The sequence below is a fragment of the Taurulus bubalis genome, assembly GCF_910589615.1.
Source record: "Taurulus bubalis genome assembly, chromosome: 2".
Lineage (NCBI taxonomy): Eukaryota > Metazoa > Chordata > Actinopteri > Perciformes > Cottidae > Taurulus > Taurulus bubalis.
In genome coordinates, this window is record NC_136590.1 from 6,472,227 (window position 1) to 6,496,370 (window position 24,144).

Consider the following 24,144-nt stretch of genomic DNA (forward strand, 5'->3'; position numbering starts at 1 on the left):
ATTAATGTCACTTACCCCCCTGCTCTCTGCATACTTTACCAGCTCAACCAAATGTAGCACTTTTACTCGGCACAAATCTGCAGCATTGTATTGGCCGTCTGATATTTATCTTGCAGGATTAGTCATTTCTATTTTTTCACCCATTTAATATTTGCTCCAATCTGGCTGTCAATACATTAACTTTATTACATTACATTTCATTTAGCTGGCATTAACTGTGTAAGCTTGTGGAAATAGTCCAGTAATCTGGAGTCCGTTCTCAGTTTTACAGCAGTCCCTGAAGCCTCCGTGTTGTAGGCCATGCTTCCACATTTTATTTTGCCCTCTCTGACCACTTGAGTATTTTAATCGTCACGTTTCTTGAACCAAAGCGGTGAATTCCTAATATTTTACGTTTGGCTCCTCGGCCTGGCCTGTGGTCTCACCAGGGGGCCACAACCTCTGCTCTCTGTTAACATGACCCACCTGACGCCGGGACTGTGTGCGCAGGACGGTTAACCCGCCCCGTAACACACACCCACCCACCACCACTGGGCCCGCCCACAGCCAGCCTGCACGGCCCCACCTCAGCCCACATAAAACAGACATAACACCACTAATCACATTAATGTACCAATCTTCCTGCTCGGCCACGCCACCAAAATAAAAGCCCTGTTTGATTTTTTTTTTTTTTTTCATTTGAAGAAAAGGGCCTGCGTTTGGTCAAGATTTTAATCTTAACCCTCTCTTTAATTTATGGAGCATTTACTGGTGAATTTGAACCAGACCTCGCCATCACTGCTTTCAATAAAATATGAGGGGGGGAGGAGGGGGGGGGAGGAGGAGGAGGAAGTCTTCATCCGGCTAAAAGCCTGAGCCGCAGTGTTTTGTTTTTTTTCTTCAGCTAGTTTTGATCTCTGGCGTGTGCACATGCTCTTCATCTTGCAGGGCTACTTTTATCCCTGACAAACTCTTATCAGATGAGCTTCCTCTAAGCCTCCCGTTTGGAGACTCAGCCATGCTCGGCTGCTGACTGTTGGTGTGTGGCCCCCATGGGTGTGTGTGTGTGTGTGTGTGTGTGTGTGTGTGTGTGTGTGTGTGTTGAACATGTCGAGCTATCATTGTCTTATCTGCTGTCTACACAAGCCCACCAAACTTTATCATCCCATAGTTCCCATGGCAGTTATGGGCTTTTGTCTGAGCCTGAATCTGTGTTTTGTAACTTGCCTTTTATCAAGGGGAAGAAAAACATCTAAAGCACATTTTTAGACTTGCCCTTTAGTATATTTTTTTCCTCATTTTGTCGCCCTCTGTTTCTCTTACCAGTCCCCTCCATGCCGTGTCCTTTGCTCTGGCCTGTGGCGTTCCCGGGATCGCTCTGCTCACGCTGGTGGTGAACCCCTTGACGGGCTTCCTGGGCGCCCTGAACATCTTCCTGTACACCTGCTGCTACACTCCGCTCAAGAGGCACAGCATCGCCAACACCTGGGTGGGCGCCGTGGTGGGGGCGATACCTCCCGTCATGGGCTGGACGGCTGCCACCGGGCTTCTGGAGCCAGGTACGACCCGCCATGCAGCCAAATGATCGGTTGAAACTGAGAAGACTTTCCTCAAAATGCATTTGTTGATTTTACTTTGTTTTTATAACAATGAAAATGATAAATCTTTAGGTTTTGCACTGTTAATCGGAGGAAACAAGCATGTTGAAAACATACATTTTGGGCTCTGGGAGACTAAATTGGGCTTAATTGATACTGATATAATCATTAATTGATACTTTATTCAACGACAGTGTCACAGTGTCATAAACTGTGTGATCTTTGGTGTCACTATTATCACTTTCAAATATCCCACCGTGTTCTGAGATACAAACCCAGCATGTTACTGAAAGACCCTGCTATTATTTATTTATTTAATTTTATATATATATATATATATATATATATATGCTATACAGTTTTCTCAAAATAATGTTTAAAAAAAAAAATATTAACATAGGTATATCTTTATGCTTCAAACATTTGGTCTGCTCTTCCAGCATTATGTTTAATATATTTAATGGCTTTTTATCTATAAAATGAAAGCACTGCAATTCCATTCAAGGACCCCTGATTCCACAGTAACGTTCATGAAAGCTTTAAATAAAAAAAAACGATCTAACCTATTCTGTGGATGAGCCCGTGAGATGACTCTGCCCTTTGAATGAACTGTGTGTTATCAAATTATTAATCCCAAATGATTACGGTAAATATATCTACACCGCCAGTCCCCCTCGAAGCCGAGTACAGCATCATGTTCAGGATCAAACCAAAGCCACGCTGTTTCCATACAGGACCTCGCATGTTTACCAAAAGCCAGACCAAAGAGCAACCTGTGCCTCTGCTGCTTGTTGCGTTGCCGCTCTCTGATTGGTACTTGCAGTGAAGCCGACGGTCTGTTGGTCGCCCTCACAGAAGGAGAAAGTCGAGCCCCCGTCACTGATTAACTAGTCCGTCCGTACACTTGTTCTTTTAGTGATGATCAGCCCTGTTTTGTGCCGGTTTGGGTTGTATCTCTGCTCTAGGTTTGTATTGTTGTGTTGCAGAAACTATGATTTATAGTCGTGAACACAAAAAATGGTGCAGAAATATAAGAGGTTCTTGAATGAATACACTTGGAAAGGCCAAAACACTTTTCTATATATAATATATTTTAGAATGTAAAGTAAAGAGATATAAATGTGTTAAATACAAGTTCTAGAAGTACTGCATTTTATTACCATTATGAGATTAAAAACAGGTACTTTTTTTGCAAAAGTTTATTTAGTATAGCCCAAAATTAAAAAATTTCTTTGGAGAGCTTTACAATCTGTACACATACAACATCCGTGTCCCGGGACCTCACATTGTATTAGGAAAAACTCTCCCCAAAAAATAGAAAAAAAAGTGAAGAAACCTTCGGGAGAGCAACAGAGGAGGATCCCTCTCCCCGGATGGACAGACTGAACAATGTAACAGAGTTACATAAAACTTTTTTTTAATCACTTTGCCTAATATTTTGCATGCTGAGCACATTCGTCCTGCATCATTACCTCCTCCCCCTCCTCATTATTTTCTCCCCCCGTCAGGTGCTTTATTGATGGGTGGCTTCCTGTACTGCTGGCAGTTCCCCCACTTCAACGCCCTCAGCTGGAACTTGAGGGAAGACTACTCGCGCGGCGGCTACCGCATGATGTCCGTCACCCACCCGGGCCTGTGCAAGCGGGTGGCCCTGCGCCACAGCCTGGGCCTGATCGGCCTGTCCACGCTGGCGCCCGTGCTGGGCGTCACCACCTGGACCTTCCCCGTCATCTCCCTGCCCATCAACCTGTACATCAGCTACTTGGCCTTGCGCTTCTACCACCAGGGCGACCGCGGCAGCGCCCGCAAGCTGTTCTTCTGCAGCCTCTGGCACCTGCCCATGCTGCTGCTGCTGGCACTCACCTGCAAGAAGCCTCGCGGGGAGCAGGAGGCGGGGCCGGCGGCGGCGGCTCCGCCCACAGCTTCTCCGCCACTCGCGCTGCAAAGCTAACCAGCTTCAAAGATGCCTGGACACTTTATTATTATTTTCTACGCACCTCTGAGAGCTTCTTTTTAAGCGGGACGCTCCCTCGGCGTCTCTCCTAACCGCTCGCAGGGGTTCCGGATGACGGACACATTATTTTATCTGTTTAATTGAAGCCAGCGGCGCTCACCGCAGACCAGGAAATGAGCTGGAAAGGTTTCGGATCAAAATAACTGATTTACAGAAACCACACTGAATTATTACATCAGGCCGTAATCATTTCGATGTGTGTGTGCGCTGTATATATTCTGTATTTTATTTATATATGGGCCCCCCGCCAGGCCCCCCTCTCTCTTTCTCCATGTTGTACATGACTGATGTTATATCTTGTACAGTGTAAATCGCTCCTATGGATCCACACGGGGATCCCCGTCTGCAGATCAAATGCTAACTAGAAGAAGAGGATATGTAACGGACATGAAGACATCGTGTAGTCGCAAGATGGATGTTTTGATTTTCAGTCTGTGTATGAAAATAAGAGAAATGTAAACCGTTTGAAGCAGCTGCAACACCTGATATGTTGATTTGACTTTAACCTGGTACTCGTTACACAGCGGTTATTTTAGCTTCCTTGTATTTTGCCGCTCTTGCTCTTTACGGTTTACTTCAACACAGACCGCCTACACCAAACCAAAGGGAGCAGCTAAACCCCTGTTTTAATAACACGGGGGGCCAATGTTCTCTCACAATAAAGTCAAAGCTGCGTGATTGTAATTGTGTCTTTTGTGTCAAATCATTTTCTGTTTCTCTTTTTTTTTTTTTAGAAGTTCTGAATCTCCTCGGAGAAGAGTCGAGGCCTCGTACGGAGCCTTGTTAGGTCCGCATCATTTCTGGATTCAAGTTTCAATCGTGGCCTTAGTGGATACGCTCGCTTTAAGCACAAATCACCGTCCCTCCAATGAGCTCTATTTAGCGGCCCACCTCCGCACCTGTCAGTCAACATGTGCTTCCCCTTGCCGCCTACTTTTGGTATTTGGTTACAATTCCATCACCGCACTCGCAGGAACGAGCGTCCCCTTCCCCTTCTCGCTGCCGTCCGCCCTCCATAAAATAAAGTCAAGGAGGGGGGGAACTGTGGGATTTAGCCAAGGCCGGGAGACCTGAAACGGGCTCGACATCCTCGTAAAGTGTCTGACCGGACACAGAGTTTCATATCAGAGGGCTGAAATGGGAGCGATCGAGCCAGCTGTTACACTTGAGAGAGAAATGGAGGGGGGGGGGGGGGAAACGCACACACACACACACACACACACACACACAACCTGTATGGAGATTGAATGTCAACCTCCAGGGCTCAGTGTGATGGCCTGTCGTGGTTTACAACATCCGCTCCTATAGAGGTGGAGTGCTGGTGCTGTCTTGTCCCGTTGGCCAGTTTAAACAAAAAAAACTTTTCTGGAGTTAGTCGCTTTTGGTGTTGCTCCTTCTTCTTCTTCTTCTTCTTCTTCTGCTGCTGCTGGTGGCTGAGCGTATCAATTCTCTTCCGTATTCAACTTCAGGCCGATAGCTGAGCTTTCAACAGGTGCTTGATTTATGGAGCCACAACCTGCAGAGCTTTTCCTCCTCCGATGAAACGAGAGAGGTGTCCCCGAGCTGCTCTTCTGGTGAAAGGTAAAACCGTCCATGATTTACACCAAAAAGTCGTATGCACGTTTTTCTTCATGTTTTTCCTGGGAATTTTTTCTTTCCTTTTTTTTTTTACAGCCCATCGCTCTCAAAATGGCTCTTTTCTTTTTGTAGCCTGGGTTCCTCGTGCAGAGTGATGTACGCTCTGTTTCAGGATCTGCTGAAAGCTTCTCTGTGCTCACCTTTTAAATCTTCGAGTTCACAGCGTGGACGGCGTGCGATCACGATTCTGTGACATCACGGCGACCGTGTGCGAAGCTATTCGTGGTTTCGATGTGCAACTTGTGGAAACGTGAAACCTCCTCCACTGCGCATGCATTCAGAGTGGACTGCTGAGGAGACGGCTTGAGTCTGAACCTTTTTTTTAAAATGAGAAATGTTTCCATATTCATAGATTATTTTCTTTTCAATGGTTCAGTGTCATTTAAAGAATTTTAATGAGGTATGCAGTCTTTTTTTCTGGGCTAAACATCAGACCTCTAATTATTATTCAAAGCATATAATATATGATGTATCTTAACAGATGTCTGGAGGGGATTTAGTCGTTGCTGCATTTAAGATGCATCACATTTACTCAAAAAACTTAAAAAAAAGTCTATATATTATTATTTCATAAGTCAGCAATATTTCATACTCTTTCACTTCTTATCTGCATAAAAAACATGGAGGCTGCTCTCCTTCCCATTGCTGATGTCCATCGTTAAATCATTCATGTTATTTGCTGTCCAAGTGTGTCTGAGTCAACAACAAAAAGAGCAAAACAAATATTTCAAAAATACATCTGTAAACACGAGAGCAGCTCCACAAACTTCTATCTGCAGTCAGTGTGTCCGCAGCTTGAATAATATCCACAGAGTCTGAACACGAGCTGTGAACAAGTCAGGCGGACGGGTGACCTCTGGCCTCTTCAGAGGTCGCTCGTTGCAGGAAACCCTTAAAGCAACTGGAACTGTGCGACGACTAATAAATCCCTTTACGTCCCTGTGAGGGTATTAGAGAAATACAAGACTAACGCATTCAGTGTGTGTGGGGAATAAATAAATACGCAACAGGTCTTCCTATTGGCCGACACAGACGTGACACATTTACAGACCAATCGTCTATTTAAACAAATAAATATGAAGCTTTTTTTTTCGCTTTCGATCCCATTGTGTCTTCATTTACTGTCGTCATAATGACTCGGGTCGTTATTTCGGCGAGACACTAGACGACGTAAAATTGCAACCAAAACTACAAAATAAAAGCCTGTAGCTCATATAGAATAAAAAAACATAAATAAGTAGATTTAATTAGATGTGTGTCTATCTCGTTCGATGTAAAACACGAACCCCATCCCGTGGGTGTGTGTCGTAACGCGGCTGCAGCTCCATGGGTTTAAATTACGTGGATCTGTTTTGACTCATCTCCAGTCTCGGATGAAAAATAGTCGCTTCAAGTTTCTTTTTTTTCCTCTTCTTCTCCTCCTCTTCTCTCTGTAAATGAAGAGCATATTGCTCCCGGATAGACTATTCATAAATGTTAACTGTGTGCAGCCCCGCGTTTGGAACATGACTGAATTATGTCCAGGGAAAAAAACTAATTATAAGAGCTTTTGATTCATTTAGTTCCACGCAGGCAGAGTTGTATGAGTACTCATGCAGACGCTCTTTGCTGTGATTAAGGTCATATCTTCTCAAGTAAAAATACACTCAACATTTTGGAGAAGAAATAAAAGGTTGATAATTAATTGTGCTGCTTATTGAATAGACTTCTCAAGTGCGTTATGGGGCCTCCGTGTCACAAATAAGGCAATAATAAAACAACAAAGCCATTCTTTAACGGTAATAATGTCAACATAAGTATATATTCGCTGTCCAATATGTTGAATAAGTTATTTCAGCTTTAAAATACAGGCTCCAGTGTTTTAGCCGTGAATTGGTCAAAGTGGCGTAATATTCTTGCGTAAAAGCCGACTGGAGACGTAAAGCAAGTTATTATAATGCGTTATTATAAGAGCCGATTCAATTAAGACGCATAAGCAAATACAAAAGTTAAAAAAATGCATAGTAAGTAGTTATAGTTTATTGTTAATTTGACATAAATGTTATTAAATTATATATGCAAATTATCAATTATCATTGCAGTTTCCCTCGGCATGAAGTCGTATCTTCTCGCATCATTATTGCTTTTATGTCTCCAGGCCGAAATGTTTAGATTAACGATCACCACGTGCACAACATTAATTATGCAATTAATTATATAACTACAACTTGTCAATTGTAACGAGCTGTGAGAGTTCTCTGTTTAATTGTATGAATATATAAGCGTGAACTGACAACACGTGACGTCGCCATAACTTCTCATTCAGTCAGAAGTAGTCAAAAAAAAAAAGTCAAAATGTGTTTGTTAAGATTTAATTGACAATTTAAGTCTGCTCGTATTTTTCCCTTAACTCTTTCCCTTATTTTTGAAGCTCCTGATTTGAAAGATTATTTATTTCATAATTAAAAAAAAAAGTTTAAAAAAAACAATGTAGAATCAACATGTGGAACAAAAACACATTTATAAAGTCGTCCGTAACTCTTAGTGAACAACATGACGGCGCGCGCGGGAGAAACGACACTTAATTGGCGTCCGGTTCCCCAATAATAAAGTTTTCCAAACTCTCAGCAGAGTCGCGCACACATGTCTCCACACCCGGGGCTCCCACGGCCTGGCCCCGCCCACGCCCCCCCGTGATTGGTCCGCTCCCATCGTCGTGTTTCATCTCTTCGCGCGCCCATTGGCTGCCGCGGCCTTCGCTCGGCCGCGCGCCTCTCTATAAGGTCTCGCGCTCCGGCTGCGGTGTTTTTTCTATCAGACCTGAGATGAGCCTGTCGCAGCCCAACAATCTCCCACATTGTAGCCAAAAACTATGATTTCAAATTCCTCAATGCCTTTCCAGTGCTGGATTTACCCCTCTCTCCGATCACATCTAGTGTCTCTGTGTGTGAATGTGTGTGTGTAAGTCATATTTATTGTTTTTATTTAAGTTTGAGGCGAGCATGTGCGTAATTTCGCGAGTATTGTCGAGGTGCCACCAGGAGTGAGTTGGGCAATATGCGCCGCTGGGATATGATTTTCAACCGAAAGGCTTATGGAATATAGCCCGGTTTGTCACAGCCTGAATGTCCTCTGGTCCAGCCCCGTGAAGAAGAAGCTACTCCTGCTCAGCATCATGTTCTTCATCTGGGTCTACATGCTGTACTCCTGCGTGGGCTACTGCTCCGCCATGCCCAGCCTGGTGGCGGACAGCTACCGGGGCCGGGACACCGGCGCGGCGGCGGCGGCGGCGGCGGGCAGGAGGACAGAGAGCGGCAGGACGGACCTGGTGGCCCGCCTGCTGGCCCAGCCGCAGCCCTGGGAGGATATAGAGAGCGACTACGAGGAGCCGTCCATCCGGACCGCGGCGTCCAGAGACCTGCTCAATAACGAGCTGGAGGACGAGATGCGCGGAGAGCAGCAGAGAGCCCCGGAGCCCAGCGCCATGTCCAGCTTCTCCAACGGCTCCGGGAGCAAGAAGCTGCCGCAGGCCATCATCATCGGGGTGAAGAAAGGAGGGACCCGGGCTCTGCTGGAGTTCCTCCGGGTGCACCCGGACATCAGAGCCGTGGGAGCGGAGCCGCACTTCTTCGACCGCAACTACGAGAACGGGCTGGAGTGGTACAGGTACGAGGACTTCAGATGGTTTCATTAATCTATTAAAAAACTGATTTAAAAAAAAGGGGAATCCGTTGTGCTGATGTAGATCAGTCAGCCAATATGGTAAAACACTAAATTATACGAGTTTTATTAAATGTAAGAGAAATGCAAATGTTTTGTTTCTTCTTCAACACCGTTAGTTACAGCTTAATAAGAAGTTAATTAACTCCACATTGGTTTGATAGGACCTCCATTAAAAGTGACAGATTTATACTTTTATATATATTCATTATAATAATTATCCAGCAAATTTAGAGTTTATTCCAAAGTGAAACTATTTAGATATATTTACACGGTGACAACATTTGGTTGTGACTGCTGGCTCACGCACATTATTATTATATTATTATACCTTTTATTAATTGCATTAGTTAATTTTACGCTCTGATCCCGGACTGGTTTGACCGTGTCTGTTATTATGATCTTTTATTTATTTAGTTAAAGCATTGATTGGTGTCACATTACGTGGGATCAGTCCGCCTGGCCGGTTTTCTGCGATGCGCAGTGATCTCTGTTGGACAGTGCGCAACACTGCAGCTCCACGCAGACGCGTCTGCGGCTTCTCTGGCGAGTTGGAGTGAGAAATGATTTGCTTTTCGTGTTTTTTCTTTCTTTCTACGATTATGGTGCGTTTTTTATAATTTAAATCTGATTTATTTGGAGATGGGTTTGGCGGTGGAGGAAAGTCACTAAACCTTCTGGTGCGTTTGTGTCGGATAAAACCTCCCGGATATTGTTTATTGCGTTTTATTTACTGCGATTTTAAATGCGTAACGTGGATGGCACAACTGGCACAAATCTGACTGATCCCAGTGAGATGAGATCCAAAGATCTTTTTTTTTTCCACTTACAAAAAAGAAGACTGTTAGAGACTATTACAGTGTTTTTGTCATGTAGAATATTCCACTTAATAGTGTCCACAGAGGGTTTTAAGTGTTCTTAAGCCAAAGGGCTCCACAGGCTGAACGGGTCACGTTGCGAGGGGGAAAAAAAGATCTGCAAGACAAAGTGAGGATCACTAGAATAAAACCCTCCAGAGGTCCATAATCTAACGTTATCCTCTTCATTTACGTCACGAAGTGTTAATGAGCCACTCGAGTTTTCTCTAATCTTCCACCAGTTTGTTATTTTGTATCTGATTAATGTAAATGCATCAGACTGGATGTGTTTTTTAAGTTTAATTTATGCGTAAATAAACAAGCAAAGGTTATGGCTCATAAATCGGCCAAATCAGCACGCTGATTGGCTATTGGATTTACCACCTAAAATATGCTAATTATTTCCTGTCTTCATATTAGATATGCTGTGAAAAGTATTTTTTGAAGTTTTGTAATCTTTTTTTTTAAGCTCATCTGACAGATTAATGTATTTATATAAAAAATAAATACAAACTTTTAGGTTTCTTGATCTCGACTGAAGGGATTTGCTCTTTTTGCAAGGCGTTAAACGTTAAATATGCAGGCCCTCTCAGTGGGCCCCCACCGATGTGCAACATAATGAACAGAAGAGAGGAAGAAAAGAGGAGCCGAATAGGGAAGCGAGTGTTGGGACACCGTTTCCTGCGCTCCCTTTGATAGAGACACAGATTTGCTTTTGGGGTTTTGAGTTTGCAGGGAGGCGGTTATTCAACCCCCCACATTCGGCGTTTCCCAACTTCTCTGGGTGAAGAGCTGTATAGTTCTCGCAGGCCATGAAATCAAATTCCTTTTCCGAGCCGTGCAGAGAAGCCATGACTGAAGCCTTTTTTTTCTGTTTGGGGAGCGTATATTGTCTGGAGCACAATCTCACTTTTTTACTTCCATTTGCTGTCCCAGAAAATAAATAAATAACCGACCATGTTCAGTCTGACTCGCTTTCTGAATTCGGCATTGAAAGCAAAAACCTATTTGAGGACACTTCAGATAATTTGTGTGGTGCGAAGGCATTTCGTGCTGCAACTGGACACCCAAACAGTGTTTACGCCGTACAAAAGTCAATCCACTTGTTTGTGTCTCCCACTGCTTCTAGAACCGTGGAATCCATCTTGACACTTTAACTGCAGTCAAAAAAAAACATAGTTTCAGAGAAACAGCTGGTGTAAGCAAAGCAATCCCGTACACTGGGACAGAGGGGGGGGAAACAACTAAAAACAAACAGTTTGACTGATTCTATTTCTTGGAGCGAGGATGGGCCCGAGAAAGGAAATCATTCATTGTTGAGACTCCAAAGTTTCCCATTAGGACCAGATAGGAGAGGGGGAGCGCTGGAATGTTCCACACAGGGGCACAACGGCGTGGCATTGAAATCTATTCTGTGGGAATATGATCTGATCACTCTATGTGTGTGTGTGTGTGTGTGTGTGTGTGTGTGTGTGTGTGTGTGTGTGTGTGTGTGTGTGTGTGTGTGTGTGTGTGTGTGTCCTTCACCTTGTTTGTATATTTGCACAATCTCTCTGCTGTCCCTCCCTTCCTACAAATGGATGCACATTTTGAGCTGGTATTCCACCAAGTCAACGCAGCTACAAAGGGGGCAAAAAAGACGTGTGTGTGTGTGTGTGTGTGTGTGTGTGTGTGTGTGTGTGTGTGTGTGTGTGTGTGTGTGTGTGTGTGTGTGTGTGTGTGTGTGCGCGTTCCAAAATGAATGGAGGTGGCGATAACAAGTCCTTTTGTGGATTTCTGATGCACTTTGACAGTTTTTATTTGTGCCAAAGACAAACACACGATTCATGCTTTTGACCGAGGGGTCCCTGTATCAGGAGGTACACATTTTCACAGTGAGGTCATGCATGAACTGGCCCCAAGGAACACACACACACACACACACACACACACACACACACAACAGGAGTGAACAGGAACGCCGCTTCGTTGTTTCTGGTTTTCTGTTTGCACCTGTTTAGTGGTTTTGGTGAAAGTCGAGTCGACTGATTAAAGTAAAAAAAGTACTTATATTCAGCGTGTACATTAATGTTGATAATCCATACGCAGTAGATAATAGAGCTCGAGGTCAGTGGTGTTTAAAACCAGCCTTAAGTTTCGTCTAAAGTTAGCACAAAAGTAGACTACTCATTGTATTTATCCTGCTCCTTCTATGTATTACGTCACACCGATGGACTATTATGTATATGTTTCTTTATGCAGTGTATTTATTGTCATGTGTGTGTTGTTTTTGTGTCTCTCTGTCCAGGGTAAACAGATAAAATGGTGTTTTAGCCAACCCTGCGTTTAGTTTTATCACTTATGCAAAAATAAACAATTAAATAAAGATAATAATTAGCTTTTCAAAACGAGGAGACAAAGTGAACCAACATTTAATTAAGTTATACAATTATGAAAAAAAGAAAATATATATATATATACATACTTACTTTATGGGAGGTTGAAATCACCTTTAGTTTAGCAGTTGCACGTAAGATTGTCGTGTGTGTGTGTGTGTGTGTGTTTGCCGTTTGTTTGAAGGGCCACGTCCTCTTTTAACAAACTTCGACACAAAGGGTTAAAAGCTTCGCTCTTTTTATTCCATTATTGACTCCTAACTCTTGTTGACTGCGCATCACTTGGCGCTGTCAGCCTGCGGTGCACGTCGCTCTCTTCATATTCCATTTAGCCCTATTGGCTATGAAGGGGCTTTGATATATAATTACTGTGCTGTGGTTTTGCTGTCGTGTCGCGGGCTCTGGTCCTAGCTCGCTGCTGTTGACGCTGTGGCTCCTCCCCCACCGAGTGGCTTCAGAAGAGCGCAGTAGTCGGACAGTCCCAGGCCCACATGGGTGGCACGAAGATTGTGGCGTTGCTTCTGCGCCGTTGCGTTTTAAAGATAGTGTCCTTTGTTGTTTTTTAAGCTTAAATGTTTGCAAGCTGCCCCGTCGTAAGAAAAGCAGTGCATATCTTTTGAGCGCACGCAATATTCAGCCCCCGTGTGATGTGGTTTGTGATCAAAGGTTGTCGGCTTCAGTCGCTGTGGAGAGAGAGAGACGTGGCGGGGTTGAAAAACCGGCGCCATCCCCGAGCAGGATGTCAACCTTTGTATCTAGTCAGTGATAAAACGCTGTGGAGGTAAACAGACCTACAAAGCAGCGTCAGTAAAAGCTACTTATAGAAAAAGAACAAGAGGGGCATTGTTGAAAAGGAGGCTCCATTAAAAAAAAAAAATTAAAAAAAATCATGTTCCGCTATCAGACTTGCGGATACTTGCGGAAGTCGGGCACTGTTTGAAAGCTGCTATCTAAAGGCCTCCCGCCATTGGTGGTTGCTGAGCCAGAGTCAGACCGCTGCTCCCGGCCGTGTCGGGGACAGTTCTGGATGGGTGCACGCCCTTTTATCTGCTCGCCACAGGGGTGCTCCTATTTCCATGTAGGTGACCCGTCCACCCTCTGTTGCCACTGACCTCGCCCTCCTTCCTTCCTTCCTCTCAATGGGGCCCAGAGAGGCCACCTGGTTCTTTGGAGCCCCAGTGAAGGGCATCAAATCGTCCCCCGCTTCTCACACACACACACACAAGCGCTGATGTTTGCATACACGGGGATGTTATGGTGAAAGCCGATACGGCTAAAGTGTTCAGCTGCGGGAGCCGCGAGTAATAGTCCGGTCACAATAGAATGAGGAGCGCTCGGACGGCGCTCGCAAATGTCAGCGCGGCCTCCTCGCTCCTCGGGGGGATGGCCGGTATTGATCGGTCGGGCCTGATTGGAGATAATGTGCGGAGATGGGTTAAGGGCCTTTTGACTGGGGGTCAGACCCGCGTCTGCTCGCTGACAGGGTCTGCGTGTTGACCATCTGCGGAGCTGCAGGAAAGCTGCTGGAACCCACGAGCCCCGCTGGGGATTTGATAACCGTTCCTCGGCAGAAAACAATACCGTGACGGGGAGGATCGGCGTTTGACAGAATCGGCGAGCACTGACGGGCTCTAACCCGGTTACAGACAAAGATGGACTCTCGGATGATGTGATCCTTTGGCGCTCTCCGACTGTTTCCTGATTCCCGGAACTCCGCGGCTCCTCGGGGACCGAGCGGCCCGGCCGGCCAACCGTCCAGCTGACAGCAGGTTCACATCCTCTCCGCTCAAATCCTCCACCGCTGGGGCCAACGTTTAAACAAAACAAGCAGTTTCAAACTGTGCCTCTGTGTTGGCTAAACTTCCACCTCGTGTTCCCAGATGAGTGGATTATTTGTTAATAACAACTTGCTCAGTGCCTCCCCCAAACGTCACCCCCACACCCCGTCCCGTATGACATGTCATGCATCCCGGGCGTGGCCGTCTCTATAGAGAGGCTTTTTGGACGGAGGCCTCACCCCGAGAAGGGAAAGTGAAACAGAGAAAAAAGGGACCGCTTTGCTTTCATCCCCAAGATTACAAGCGGTTAATTGTGAAAGAGGAGACCTGTGGAGAGGGGAGTGGCCGCTTTGCACTCTGGTGGCCTCCTCCGCCTCCCGATGGTGTCCGGTGAACACTGCCCCAACACCAGTGAAGACAATATGGCCGCCACCTCCCGCTGGAGGATAAAAGCCTCTGTGGCCTTAAGAGGAACTCTCATTCAAACATTCACACGCTTGATGCAAACGGACGAAAACACGAGACGCAACAAGCACACGGCCGTTTAAAAAAAGAAGCGTGGACCGCCGCGCTCATTCGACGACAATAAAATGTGCTCATAAAGAAGCGTAATGAAGTAGTATCGGAGGAAGAAAAGGAAGCGCACGAACCCTCCCTGTGCGCTCCCTCCTCTGGATTAGGCCCATTTTAACGAGGTGATAATTTGCATGTTGTTGCACATGTCAGAACACAACCAGACATCCTCCCTCCCAGAGTTAATGCTCATTCATTGCTGCTAAATAAACCCCTTTACCGCATACCCAAAAAAAAAGTTGTTAATGCGTTTTTTATTAATCATCCGCTGTCAAGAGAAAAAGGAGAAGCTAGCTGAGGAGGAGGAGGAGGAAGAGGTGAAAGTGATGACAGTAAACCTGTAAAGCTTCACTCGTCCCAGGTATTAAGTCCCAGAGGTAGCCATTAGAGTGAGGCTGCCTCTGGGAAGAAAGGACACACACACAGAGGGAGAGAGAGAGAGGCTGAGGTCTCCTGAGGTTTCCATTAGCCCGGCAGTAAGAGAGCAGCGCCTCATTAGAAGCCCTGAGTTGTCTCCCCGTCACTCTCTCCCCATAGAGATGCTCTCCCAGAGCTGTAAGAACACTTCAGCTCCAACTCCAAGACAACCTGGCCAAACTCAACTCACTTCCAATTATTTCCCACCACCACGAGCCGTGTTTTCTTCTTCTCTTCCCCCCCCTATCCCCCCCCCCCCCCCCCCCCCCGCTTATTTAGCTGATCAGAATCTGGAAACTGCGCGCTGTATCTTTTGGACGCCGCTATCAAACCGCCCCGCTTCCGCTCGGAAAGAGCAGGATATCCGAAAAAAGAAGTTTGCGACGTGGAACTTGTGTCAAAAGGTTGTGGGTTCGGGAACAAGCAAGGGTGTCTGTGTGGATTATTTTCCCTCCTCTTTTAGAATCTCTCTCGCTCTCTTCACTTTGCTAATGGGGCCATGTGAGCATACTGGAAGTGCACTGGAAATGCATCTGGCACATGTCGCCTTTTGATTTTGATCTCTTTGCATATTTGATCCTAATCTGATTAAAAGAATATCATGAATTTTCAATTGAGAAATTCAGAGCACTCTGCACTTTTGACATAAGCTAGTGGATATGAAAAGGAAATAGAAGTTAGAGCTGCCATACACTTTTAATCTCACCTTTCTCAAACAGAGAGGCAGAGAGGCGGCTTGAAAACATTTGTCACCGGGGCCCCGATGTCTGCTTTTGGCAGCACTTCGTGGCAGAAACGGTTAAAAAAAAACGGGGCCTGGCGTTCTCAACGGTAATTATCTTGTCTTCGCGGGGCTCTGAGATATTGCAGGAGACAACATCTAGGCTCAAATCCAAAGAAAACTGTCGGATCGCCTGAGGAGTCGCGCTGCCGCTCGTCTCCGTCTCTGAAAAGCAGGTTAATTGTCGCGGCCGGTGCTATCGTTGCTCAATTTAGCTAATCATACGTTTGCTGGAGGAGGCCGTCTGCAGGAATGTGTAAACCATTCCTGCAGACGGCGACGGGGGGGGGAAGCAAAAATAATAATAATAAAGAGTCCAAACACGCAGGAAGCTCAGTGAGTGACATGCAGCAGAGAGGAAATCCCCTCTTTCTCACACACACTTTGTAGTTCACCTGTCTTCAAAAAGGTGTGCAGGCAGTTACGGATGACAGGCCATTCAAACAGGATGCAAAGCAGCTCGCTCCCTCTCTCTCTTTCTGTGTGTGTGTGTGTGTGTGTGTGTGTGTGTGTGTGTGTGTGTGTTTGCATCCAGGGAGTGGGGGTGGTGGCATGTAGCCTGTGTTCTTCTCGAGTCTGTTTCATCTTTTATTCATCTTTGCTGTAGCTAGATCAAGGAGTCCTGTGCCTCTTGGTGCATGTCAAGTGTCAGGAAATCAGTCAGAATGGCTGATTCTGCACACACACACACACACACACACACACCTACAAACACAAAAGCCGGCGCTACACCTGCAGCCTTTCATTGTTGCTTCCCCTGTTGTTTTTTTATTTTGATTATTTATTTTTCATCCCGTCACGGTTCATCGGTTTATTTCCCGTCCGAGCTGTCAGCCGGTCGCGCCCCGATCCTGATGGAGGGGTGGAATGAGTGTGTGTGTGTGTGTGTGTGTGTGTGTGTGTGTGTGTGTGTGGCCGGCTCCGGGCTAACACCTTCAGCAAACACCCGGAGCAAACACACTGATTAGTGAGGATTACGAGCGCTAAACTAATTCTGGGTCGTATCGCCGGTGATTGCTCGCCTCCGAGATGCTGTGTCGAGCGCAACCAAGAGATCTTTCACCTCTCAAGCCTGTAAAAATGTACCTTTTTAGTTTTCGGTGGGGGGGTCAACATATTTGAAAGCTTGAAGACGGCCTGCTGTTGCACATTCACGAGGAGGCCTTTCTCTACGTTCTACCCTTTCACCAGCTCGTCTGCTTTATTTATACCACATGGCGGTGGACTCCTCTGCTTCGCTGCAGGGTTATTAACACTCGGTTATTCCTCGCAGCCGTCTATGGCCACAGGGCCGATGTGGTTCCCGGGCCCTGAAAGCAAAAAAAAAAAATGGCTGTGTTGTTTTCCAAGCGTGCCAAATAGCAACAAATATACTCCAAAACAGATTTCTTTTTTTCAAGCGGGAAAAAAAAAGAAAATTACTTCAGTGAATTGAATAATGTGCGCCTGTCATGCCTCCGCGATGCTGCCCATCACAAGGCGACCACATGAGAGCCGACCGTCCCGCTACTCGGGTAGTTTCAGGACGTCACAGAGGGGGTATCTGAAGCTGTGGCTGGGGGTAATGTGCTGTTGGGGTGTCTGACCCCATGTAGTCCATGACATGATATGTGGTGGTTAGTTCTCTATTTATTTATTCGACTTCACGAGTGTCTGATGTTGCCTCCAAAACCAGGCTGGGTATCAGCCCCAAAAAAAACGGTCTGGATGGTCTGCGACCGCACGGCCCGACTCCCCCTTCGCTCCCTCGTTTTCTCACATTCTCTCTGTCATTCACTTACCCTCTCCTACGCACACACACACACACATACTCACCCTCTGTAATAGACATTACGATAAAAAAAGCGCTCCACTCCCCGATTCCAGAGGAAAAAATGATGGATGGACGGGTTTTGCGTCGGTCGGGTTAGCTGCTGTGTTTACGCGGAGGGTCAGTGGATTCCCAGGCCGCTCTGACTTCTTGATGGAGTTGAGGGGTCTGGGAGCAGCATTCATCAACCAGATCGGGACTCCGGCGCGGAGTTTGGGTGTCAAAGTGTCACGGAGCGAGAAACGGGATGAAGGCTTCGGACCAGTCTGTTCTGGAAAAGATTAAAATGGTAGCCGCTGCATGGCGCTTTGACCTTCGATCCTGTTGTCCCGGACTCCCTTCTCTCCCTCTTGGTTGTAGAAATGTTCTAATCTTCTGCAACTCCTCCTTGTGAAAGTTAGCTTTCCCCCAAGTGCAGAGCTTGAAAAGTATGTTATTTAAAAAGTCTGCCACAAATAAATTCCACTTCGTATGACTTGAATCAGTTATATTCTTTTAAATGGCAAAAATGGCATACACATTTGTGACGAGCGATCCAAACCAAATTATATATGAAATTTGTCAAAATTGAAGTTTCTCCCTCTGTGCTCATGTACCTCAAACAGTATCTTAAAAAATAAAAACGGCATCTCAAGAAGGGAATAGTCAACCTGAGGAAAACTACATCCAAAGAACAGATATCCTTGAGGAAGCCTTCAGCTCCCCCTCCTTAAAACTGCACCATCCCATCCAGGTCTGAGTGTGTAAGTGTGTGTGTGTGATACCAGGCCCGGCCTGCATTATTAATCCTTTTAGCAGACGGGTGATTCGGAGGGGCTTCCACTCAGCCACCTTCCCGGGTTTCCGGTGACACCATTATTCGGTGAAGGCTGATCATTTGAAACCTCGGGCCCCGACAGACGCCTCTGATGAGGATGACGAGGGCGCAGCATCCCTCGGGGTTCATCATCGTGCGGGTATCGGGTTACGAGCAGGTGTGGGAGAGACGCATGCATGTGGACGTAAGAGTTTGATACACGCAGCCCCTCTTCAGCATGCGAGGTCTCGGCGTTAAGCAGAGATCTCTGGCTCTCCTCAGCCAGGAAATGAACTGTCAAAAAGCTCTAAGTGGCCACACGCTAACACCTGGACTCTTGAAAGAGAGACCAGATGAAGCGTCTGCGATCTCGTCTCCCTCTCTGCGTCCCGGCTGCGACCATAAACCATCTTCTCCATTCTTTTTAATTTACAGCCAAAGCCAATGCTCTGTGGTTAAACATAATGCCAGACTCCAGGCCCGGTGGAGTGTATTTCAAAATGCCTGGCTTCTGTATGTGCTTAAATGCTACTTTGAAAATATTCAGTGAGCCAGCAGAGGCGTGCATGCCGGCCTCCCTTTGTAGTGCCCATAGTGTGTGTGTGTGTGTGTGTGTGTGTGTGTGTGCGTCGGCTTGTGTGTTACATAAACATTTTTGCTCCCTTCAGTTCCATTTCATAGCATGTAGGCTTCTCCTGCGGCGAGCCGAGGGCTTCAAAAGGGAGCGCTGGTAATGAACACTGCTTTTATTTACCGCTGACTCATCCATGAATTCATGCAAGGAAACCCTCCGTATCTGCACGTGTCATCTATCACCCGGTCCACTGTTTCTCGCACCAGGAAAGACACTTTTTCGTCTTCAGAATTGTACGCGTTTTTATTTGCGCTTCTCTCCGGCGCTGACGTATAACACGTGTTCGACTGTGACCGAACAAGTGCTCCTCGAGATCGTTATCGTCCGACGAGGAGTAAAGATGCTTCTTTGTGTTTCCTTGAAGACGTTCCACCGCATTGGCTCATGTGAAGGGGCCCTTTGGAAAAGAAAGGGAGCCTTTCAGTACCTCTTCCCTCATTTCCTCCCTCTCCGTCTTCCCGCTTGCGAAGTGTCACTTTGCTATCGGACCTCGAGGCCTGATTGGATCAATGGAAGAGAGAACGGGGTGAAGAGTGGAGACTGTGTGTTTTCAATGAAAGGGAACTCTGGATTTGAAGTGAAGTCCGCTTGATTACCCCGAAAGTAGCTGATTCGTTTGATTCTTGTTGGTCAATTCAGAGCACGCTGTTGTTTTTGGTGGCGTCTCCTCCCACGGGGAGTTTCCAGGGTCTTTAAAAGCCCCGGAAACGAGACGTCTTCATCTTTTAAACGCCCATAAGAGGAGAGCCACGCCTTCCCCTCGCCGGTGGATACAAAAGCGACCTCTGATTTGTCTGTATTCAAATAAACAAACCCTAATTTGAGATGCAAATGCGTTCAACATCCAGACACGTGAGACAACTGAAAACCATTTGTATCGAGCGGCTCTATCCTTGTTTGTGAGCAAACTAGTCATTTAGTCAGGGATGCTGCGGCAGCTCAGTGGCAGCCCGTTATCGTCAGATCAGACATGACAGGAGGCAGGCAGGAGCACCAGACAGAAATAACCCCTTTTCCCTGCCTGCCGTTTATCTCCGGCGGGATGAGGGCTCTTTAAAAACAAAAGGCCAAAGGGCCGCTCGGCCGGCCCCCGTTTGATGCCGTCACGTGACAAGGGCTTCTGCTTTGTGTCTTATCGCTGTTTTTTGGCATGTCTTTCAACTTTGAAATACTCTCGACGGGCGAAGGTGCAAGGGGCCGAGAGGATGAAACAGAAAAGTTGACAGATATATATATATATATATTGTGTGCAGGCACAATCGAGGCATCAAAGGGGGACTTGGCTGATGTTTGCGGGGCAATTTTGGCACACGCTCCACTTCAGAGCCCTCCAAAAGGCTTCTCTCACTTGAGGTTGAGAAGGACTCCACTCGGCCCTTGATAAACCCCCTCCCAACACTCCCCCTCCCTCCCTCCCTCCCTCTCCACCCTCCCCCCATCCCCGCCCCGCCGCCCTGACCGCTGCCCCGCTCACCCCTCCGCTTGGGGACAATGGCTCACTTTCAAAGAAAAGCAGGGAAAAAGAGGAGCGCGGTTGTCACAGAATTGCCTGTTTGCTGACGGAATCTTTAAAAGCAGCACCTCATAAATCAAAAAGGAGCATAATAGGCATTGTTTCTCCGAGAGCTACTTGTCCCACTAAAAATCCCCTCTCCTCTCTTCTCTTTTCTCTCTGCCAAAGAGGCAGAAAAAAGAGGCAGGCAGGGAGAGCGGGTTAAGTCAGAGGTGGAGATCCTTTGATAGGAGGGGGGTCTCGGTGTGGATTTGGCGCTTTTTAGGGGTTTCTTCGCCACTTTCTTTCTCCCTCGCCGTCCAACCGTCGCCTTGTTTCATGCTCTTCCAACCCCCAACACTTGATTTTTGTGAGAAAAAAAAAAATGAAATCCCTGAGCTTGGATCAGCATAATCTATCACTATGCACGTTGTAACGCGGGCCTCCTCCTTATCTCCACGCCGTATTGTCATGTTGAAATCGGATTAGACGGGAAGCCATTTGCCTCCTCTGTGTCGGCTCTGGACTTTTTTTTCTTTTTGCACAAGGAATGACAAAAAGCTCGCAGGCAGTATCACCATTGTGCGTCTGAGAATGACCGAAAGGCGCGCAGTTTAAGTCGAGCGTGTTTTGGTTTGCATTCCTGGAAGACATTCGGGTCGTGGCAGAGAATTCAGTGTGTGTGTGTGTGTGTGTGTGTGTGTTTACGGATACCTCCAGGAAAAGGTCTGTCATGCTCGTGCATAAAACAACATGCTGTGTGTGTATTTTAGATTTCAAAAAGGCTTATTGATGAGCCCGGACCGGCCACTAGGAGAGTCAGGCCGGTGTGAAAGATGCCAAATGAAATGGATGAATCAAAGTGCAAAACAACATTGGGAAGCTACAGTCACGCAGAAAACCACTGTATTTAGTCATAAAACTGAAAGAGCCGCGTTGAGGATAGATTCCCGGCTTGTTTATTTACGATCCAAGTCTGGCACTGAATAAACTTTTGGGAAGAAAAAAACTCCATTCACCGCCCTGATGTGTCAGCAATCAAGAAGATATTATCATAATTAGATCACTGGAACTGCATTAGGATTACACAAATCTGCCAACAGCATTTCCCCTCACCGTTTTATGGGTTACCTGACATTACCCTGGGCCCTTCCTCCTCCTCCTCCCTCACCGTTCCCTCTTCCCTGCACACAAATATGTGCATTGATGGAGAGCCGATGTTCCATGAATTAGCCATGAGCTGGATGGACGTGAACTAGATTCCCCGGCTTTTAGAGTGTATTTCTGCTGAGCAGCCGAAGCTCTGGGGAAGAATCGAGCGTTACAGACTTCTGAGTGTAACAGGATGTGTCCAACATTGTAGTTTCGACATCTTTTACCTTTCTCCACTCTCTGTGGGATTACACAGCATTTCAATGGGCTCGGCCACAATAGCAGACAATGGCGTAGCGGTGCCTTGGCTTTAACAACAGGCTAACAGGACTCTTATCTGCGAGAGCGTGCTCACCCTGATAAGTGCCCTGGGTTATCTCGTCCTTCCTTTTCTTTGCTTTTTCCTCCTTCGAGTGCTTTTAACTCCTTGTTCTCTGTGTTTCTTTTTGGTTCTCTGTGGTCCCTTAGATGTTTTTTTTGTTGTTGTCTTCTATTCAACTGTTTCCAGCACACAATGCCCCTCCCATCCATTTGATCCAGCGTACACATCACACATACATTTTTTTTGCGGGGCAAAAGAGGGAAAAGGCAATCCACGTCCCCAATGTCAGTCAAACCGCGCTTATCGCCTCCGCCATAGTCGAGACGCTGGGGTTGGCCACCGATTGTGAAACCTAATCCTGAGAGAGCAGAGCGCAAACCAGTTGCTCTCAAGTGCCTCTTGATTATACGTCTGCATGTAACATATCTGTGTGAAGCCCTTCAGCCCCTCACCCAAAACCAAACCCACTCAAAAAACAGAAATCCCTTTTTGAAACAAACCTCATCATCTTTCAGCTCTGATGCGTGTTTGATTATTGTTTTTTTGGCGAGGCGGATAGGGGGCGTGGCTATGGCTGAGTCAGCAAGGCAGATTGAGAGTGTTGTTTTTTTTTTTTGCTCCAATGGTGGGGAGGGGCAATTTTGATTAAGTCCGACCACTTTGGGACATTACATCCAGTAACGAGGTTGAGGACAGACGAGTTCAGGGAAGATGCATCGCATAATGGAATTAACACGCTAATTTATAGAAGAAGAAGGCTAATTATAATGAAAGCGATAAATTCATTAATTAAATAACATGGCAGGTTAGACGCAAACAGGAGGGGTCGGAGCAGAGGTGGGAAAAGACAGCTCCTACTCCCTAATATGGTTAAATTCAGGGTCGGTCATGTTTGGAAATTCCTGTAAATGTTTTCCTTCGTTTGATTATGCCGTAAACAAGAGTTCTCTGTTTTCTGTCGGAAGTGAGATATCTTATGAGTGAGTGAGCATGTTGACGTTGGACAGCTGCCTGCACTAATACTCTATGTTTTCGAGGCCTATAATAAGGCTGAACAGGCTCAGTGAGTCATTGATTACAGAACACATTACACCCCATCAACTTGATTACATTATGCAAGACGTTGCTCCAACCGTACCCTTTTCCTAACCTTCTTTTTTTCTTCTTCTCCTCTCAGGGAGCTGATGCCCAAGACTCTGGAGGGCCAGATCACCATGGAGAAAACCCCCAGCTACTTTGTGACCAGAGAGGCTCCGGCCAGGATCGCCGCCATGTCCCGGGACACCAAGCTGATCGTGGTGGTGAGGGACCCCGTCACCAGGGCCATCTCGGACTACACGCAGACGCTGTCCAAGAAGCCCGACATCCCCTCTTTCGAGAGCCTCACCTTCAAAAACAGGACTACGGGGCTCATCGACACCTCGTGGAGCGCCATCCAGATCGGCATCTACGCCAAGCACCTGGACAACTGGCTGCAGTACTTCCCCATGGAGCAGATCCTGTTTGTGAGCGGCGAGCGGCTGATCAGCGACCCGGCCGGAGAGCTGGGCCGCGTGCAGGACTTCCTGGGGCTCAAGAGGATCATCACAGACAAACACTTTTACTTCAACCAGACCAAGGGCTTCCCGTGCCTCAAGAAGGCCGAGGGCAGCAGCAAGCCCCACTGCCTGGGCAAAACCAAAGGGCGGACCCATCCCAACATTGACCCCGAGGTGGTGCAGAGGCTACGGGACTTCTACAGGCCCTTCAACATGAAGTTCTACCAGATGACGGGACATAACTTTGGTTGGGATTGATGTGAAAATCACGAAAGACAATTTCTTTTTGTCAATTTGTCGACAAGTTATTATTTTTTTCCCTTCTGTAATTCAATGGCAAGACGCTGAGATATTGCTATATATATGTAAAATGTACAGAAATCTATTTTATAATAATTTATTTTTATTTCTAAGCAATTAATTCACTAAGCTGCCTAACCATATTTGTACATAACATCTGGCCCACGTGTTGTTTTTTAACATTCCTCATTTTAATCTTGACTTCTCTCGCCTCCCTCCCTCCCTCGTGGTCCTGTGTGAACTCAGCGGATTCATCGGTGCTCCGTAATGCGGAGAAAGTAGAAATAAGGGTGGAATATATGTGAAAGCACCATATTACGGGTACAGAGTGCTCACAGAGGAGCGGAGAACACCTATCCACGAGCGCCCTCTAAACACGCGTCACACCGTC

General features: G+C 46.5%; 2 protein-coding genes across 2 annotated transcripts in view; both read left to right on the forward strand.

Moving 5' to 3' along the window:
* cox10 (cytochrome c oxidase assembly factor heme A:farnesyltransferase COX10) overlaps positions 1-4,266 on the forward strand; it is a 31,010-nt gene extending 26,744 nt beyond the window's left edge. The window contains exons 6-7 of the mRNA XM_079214333.1: positions 1,306-1,538; positions 3,086-4,266. Of these exons, the coding sequence (XP_079070459.1) occupies positions 1,306-1,538; positions 3,086-3,528 (676 nt within the window). The 3' untranslated portion in view covers positions 3,529-4,266. The remainder of the gene's footprint in view (positions 1-1,305; positions 1,539-3,085) is intronic.
* Positions 4,267-8,302: 4,036 nt separating this feature from the next.
* On the forward strand, positions 8,303-23,711 carry hs3st3b1b (heparan sulfate (glucosamine) 3-O-sulfotransferase 3B1b; the record flags this gene model as incomplete). Its single annotated transcript, XM_079213903.1, has 2 exons — positions 8,303-8,874; positions 23,093-23,711. 2 exons carry the CDS (start codon positions 8,303-8,305, stop codon positions 23,709-23,711), a joined length of 1,191 nt encoding a protein of 396 aa, XP_079070029.1.
* Positions 23,712-24,144: the final 433 nt, after the last annotated feature.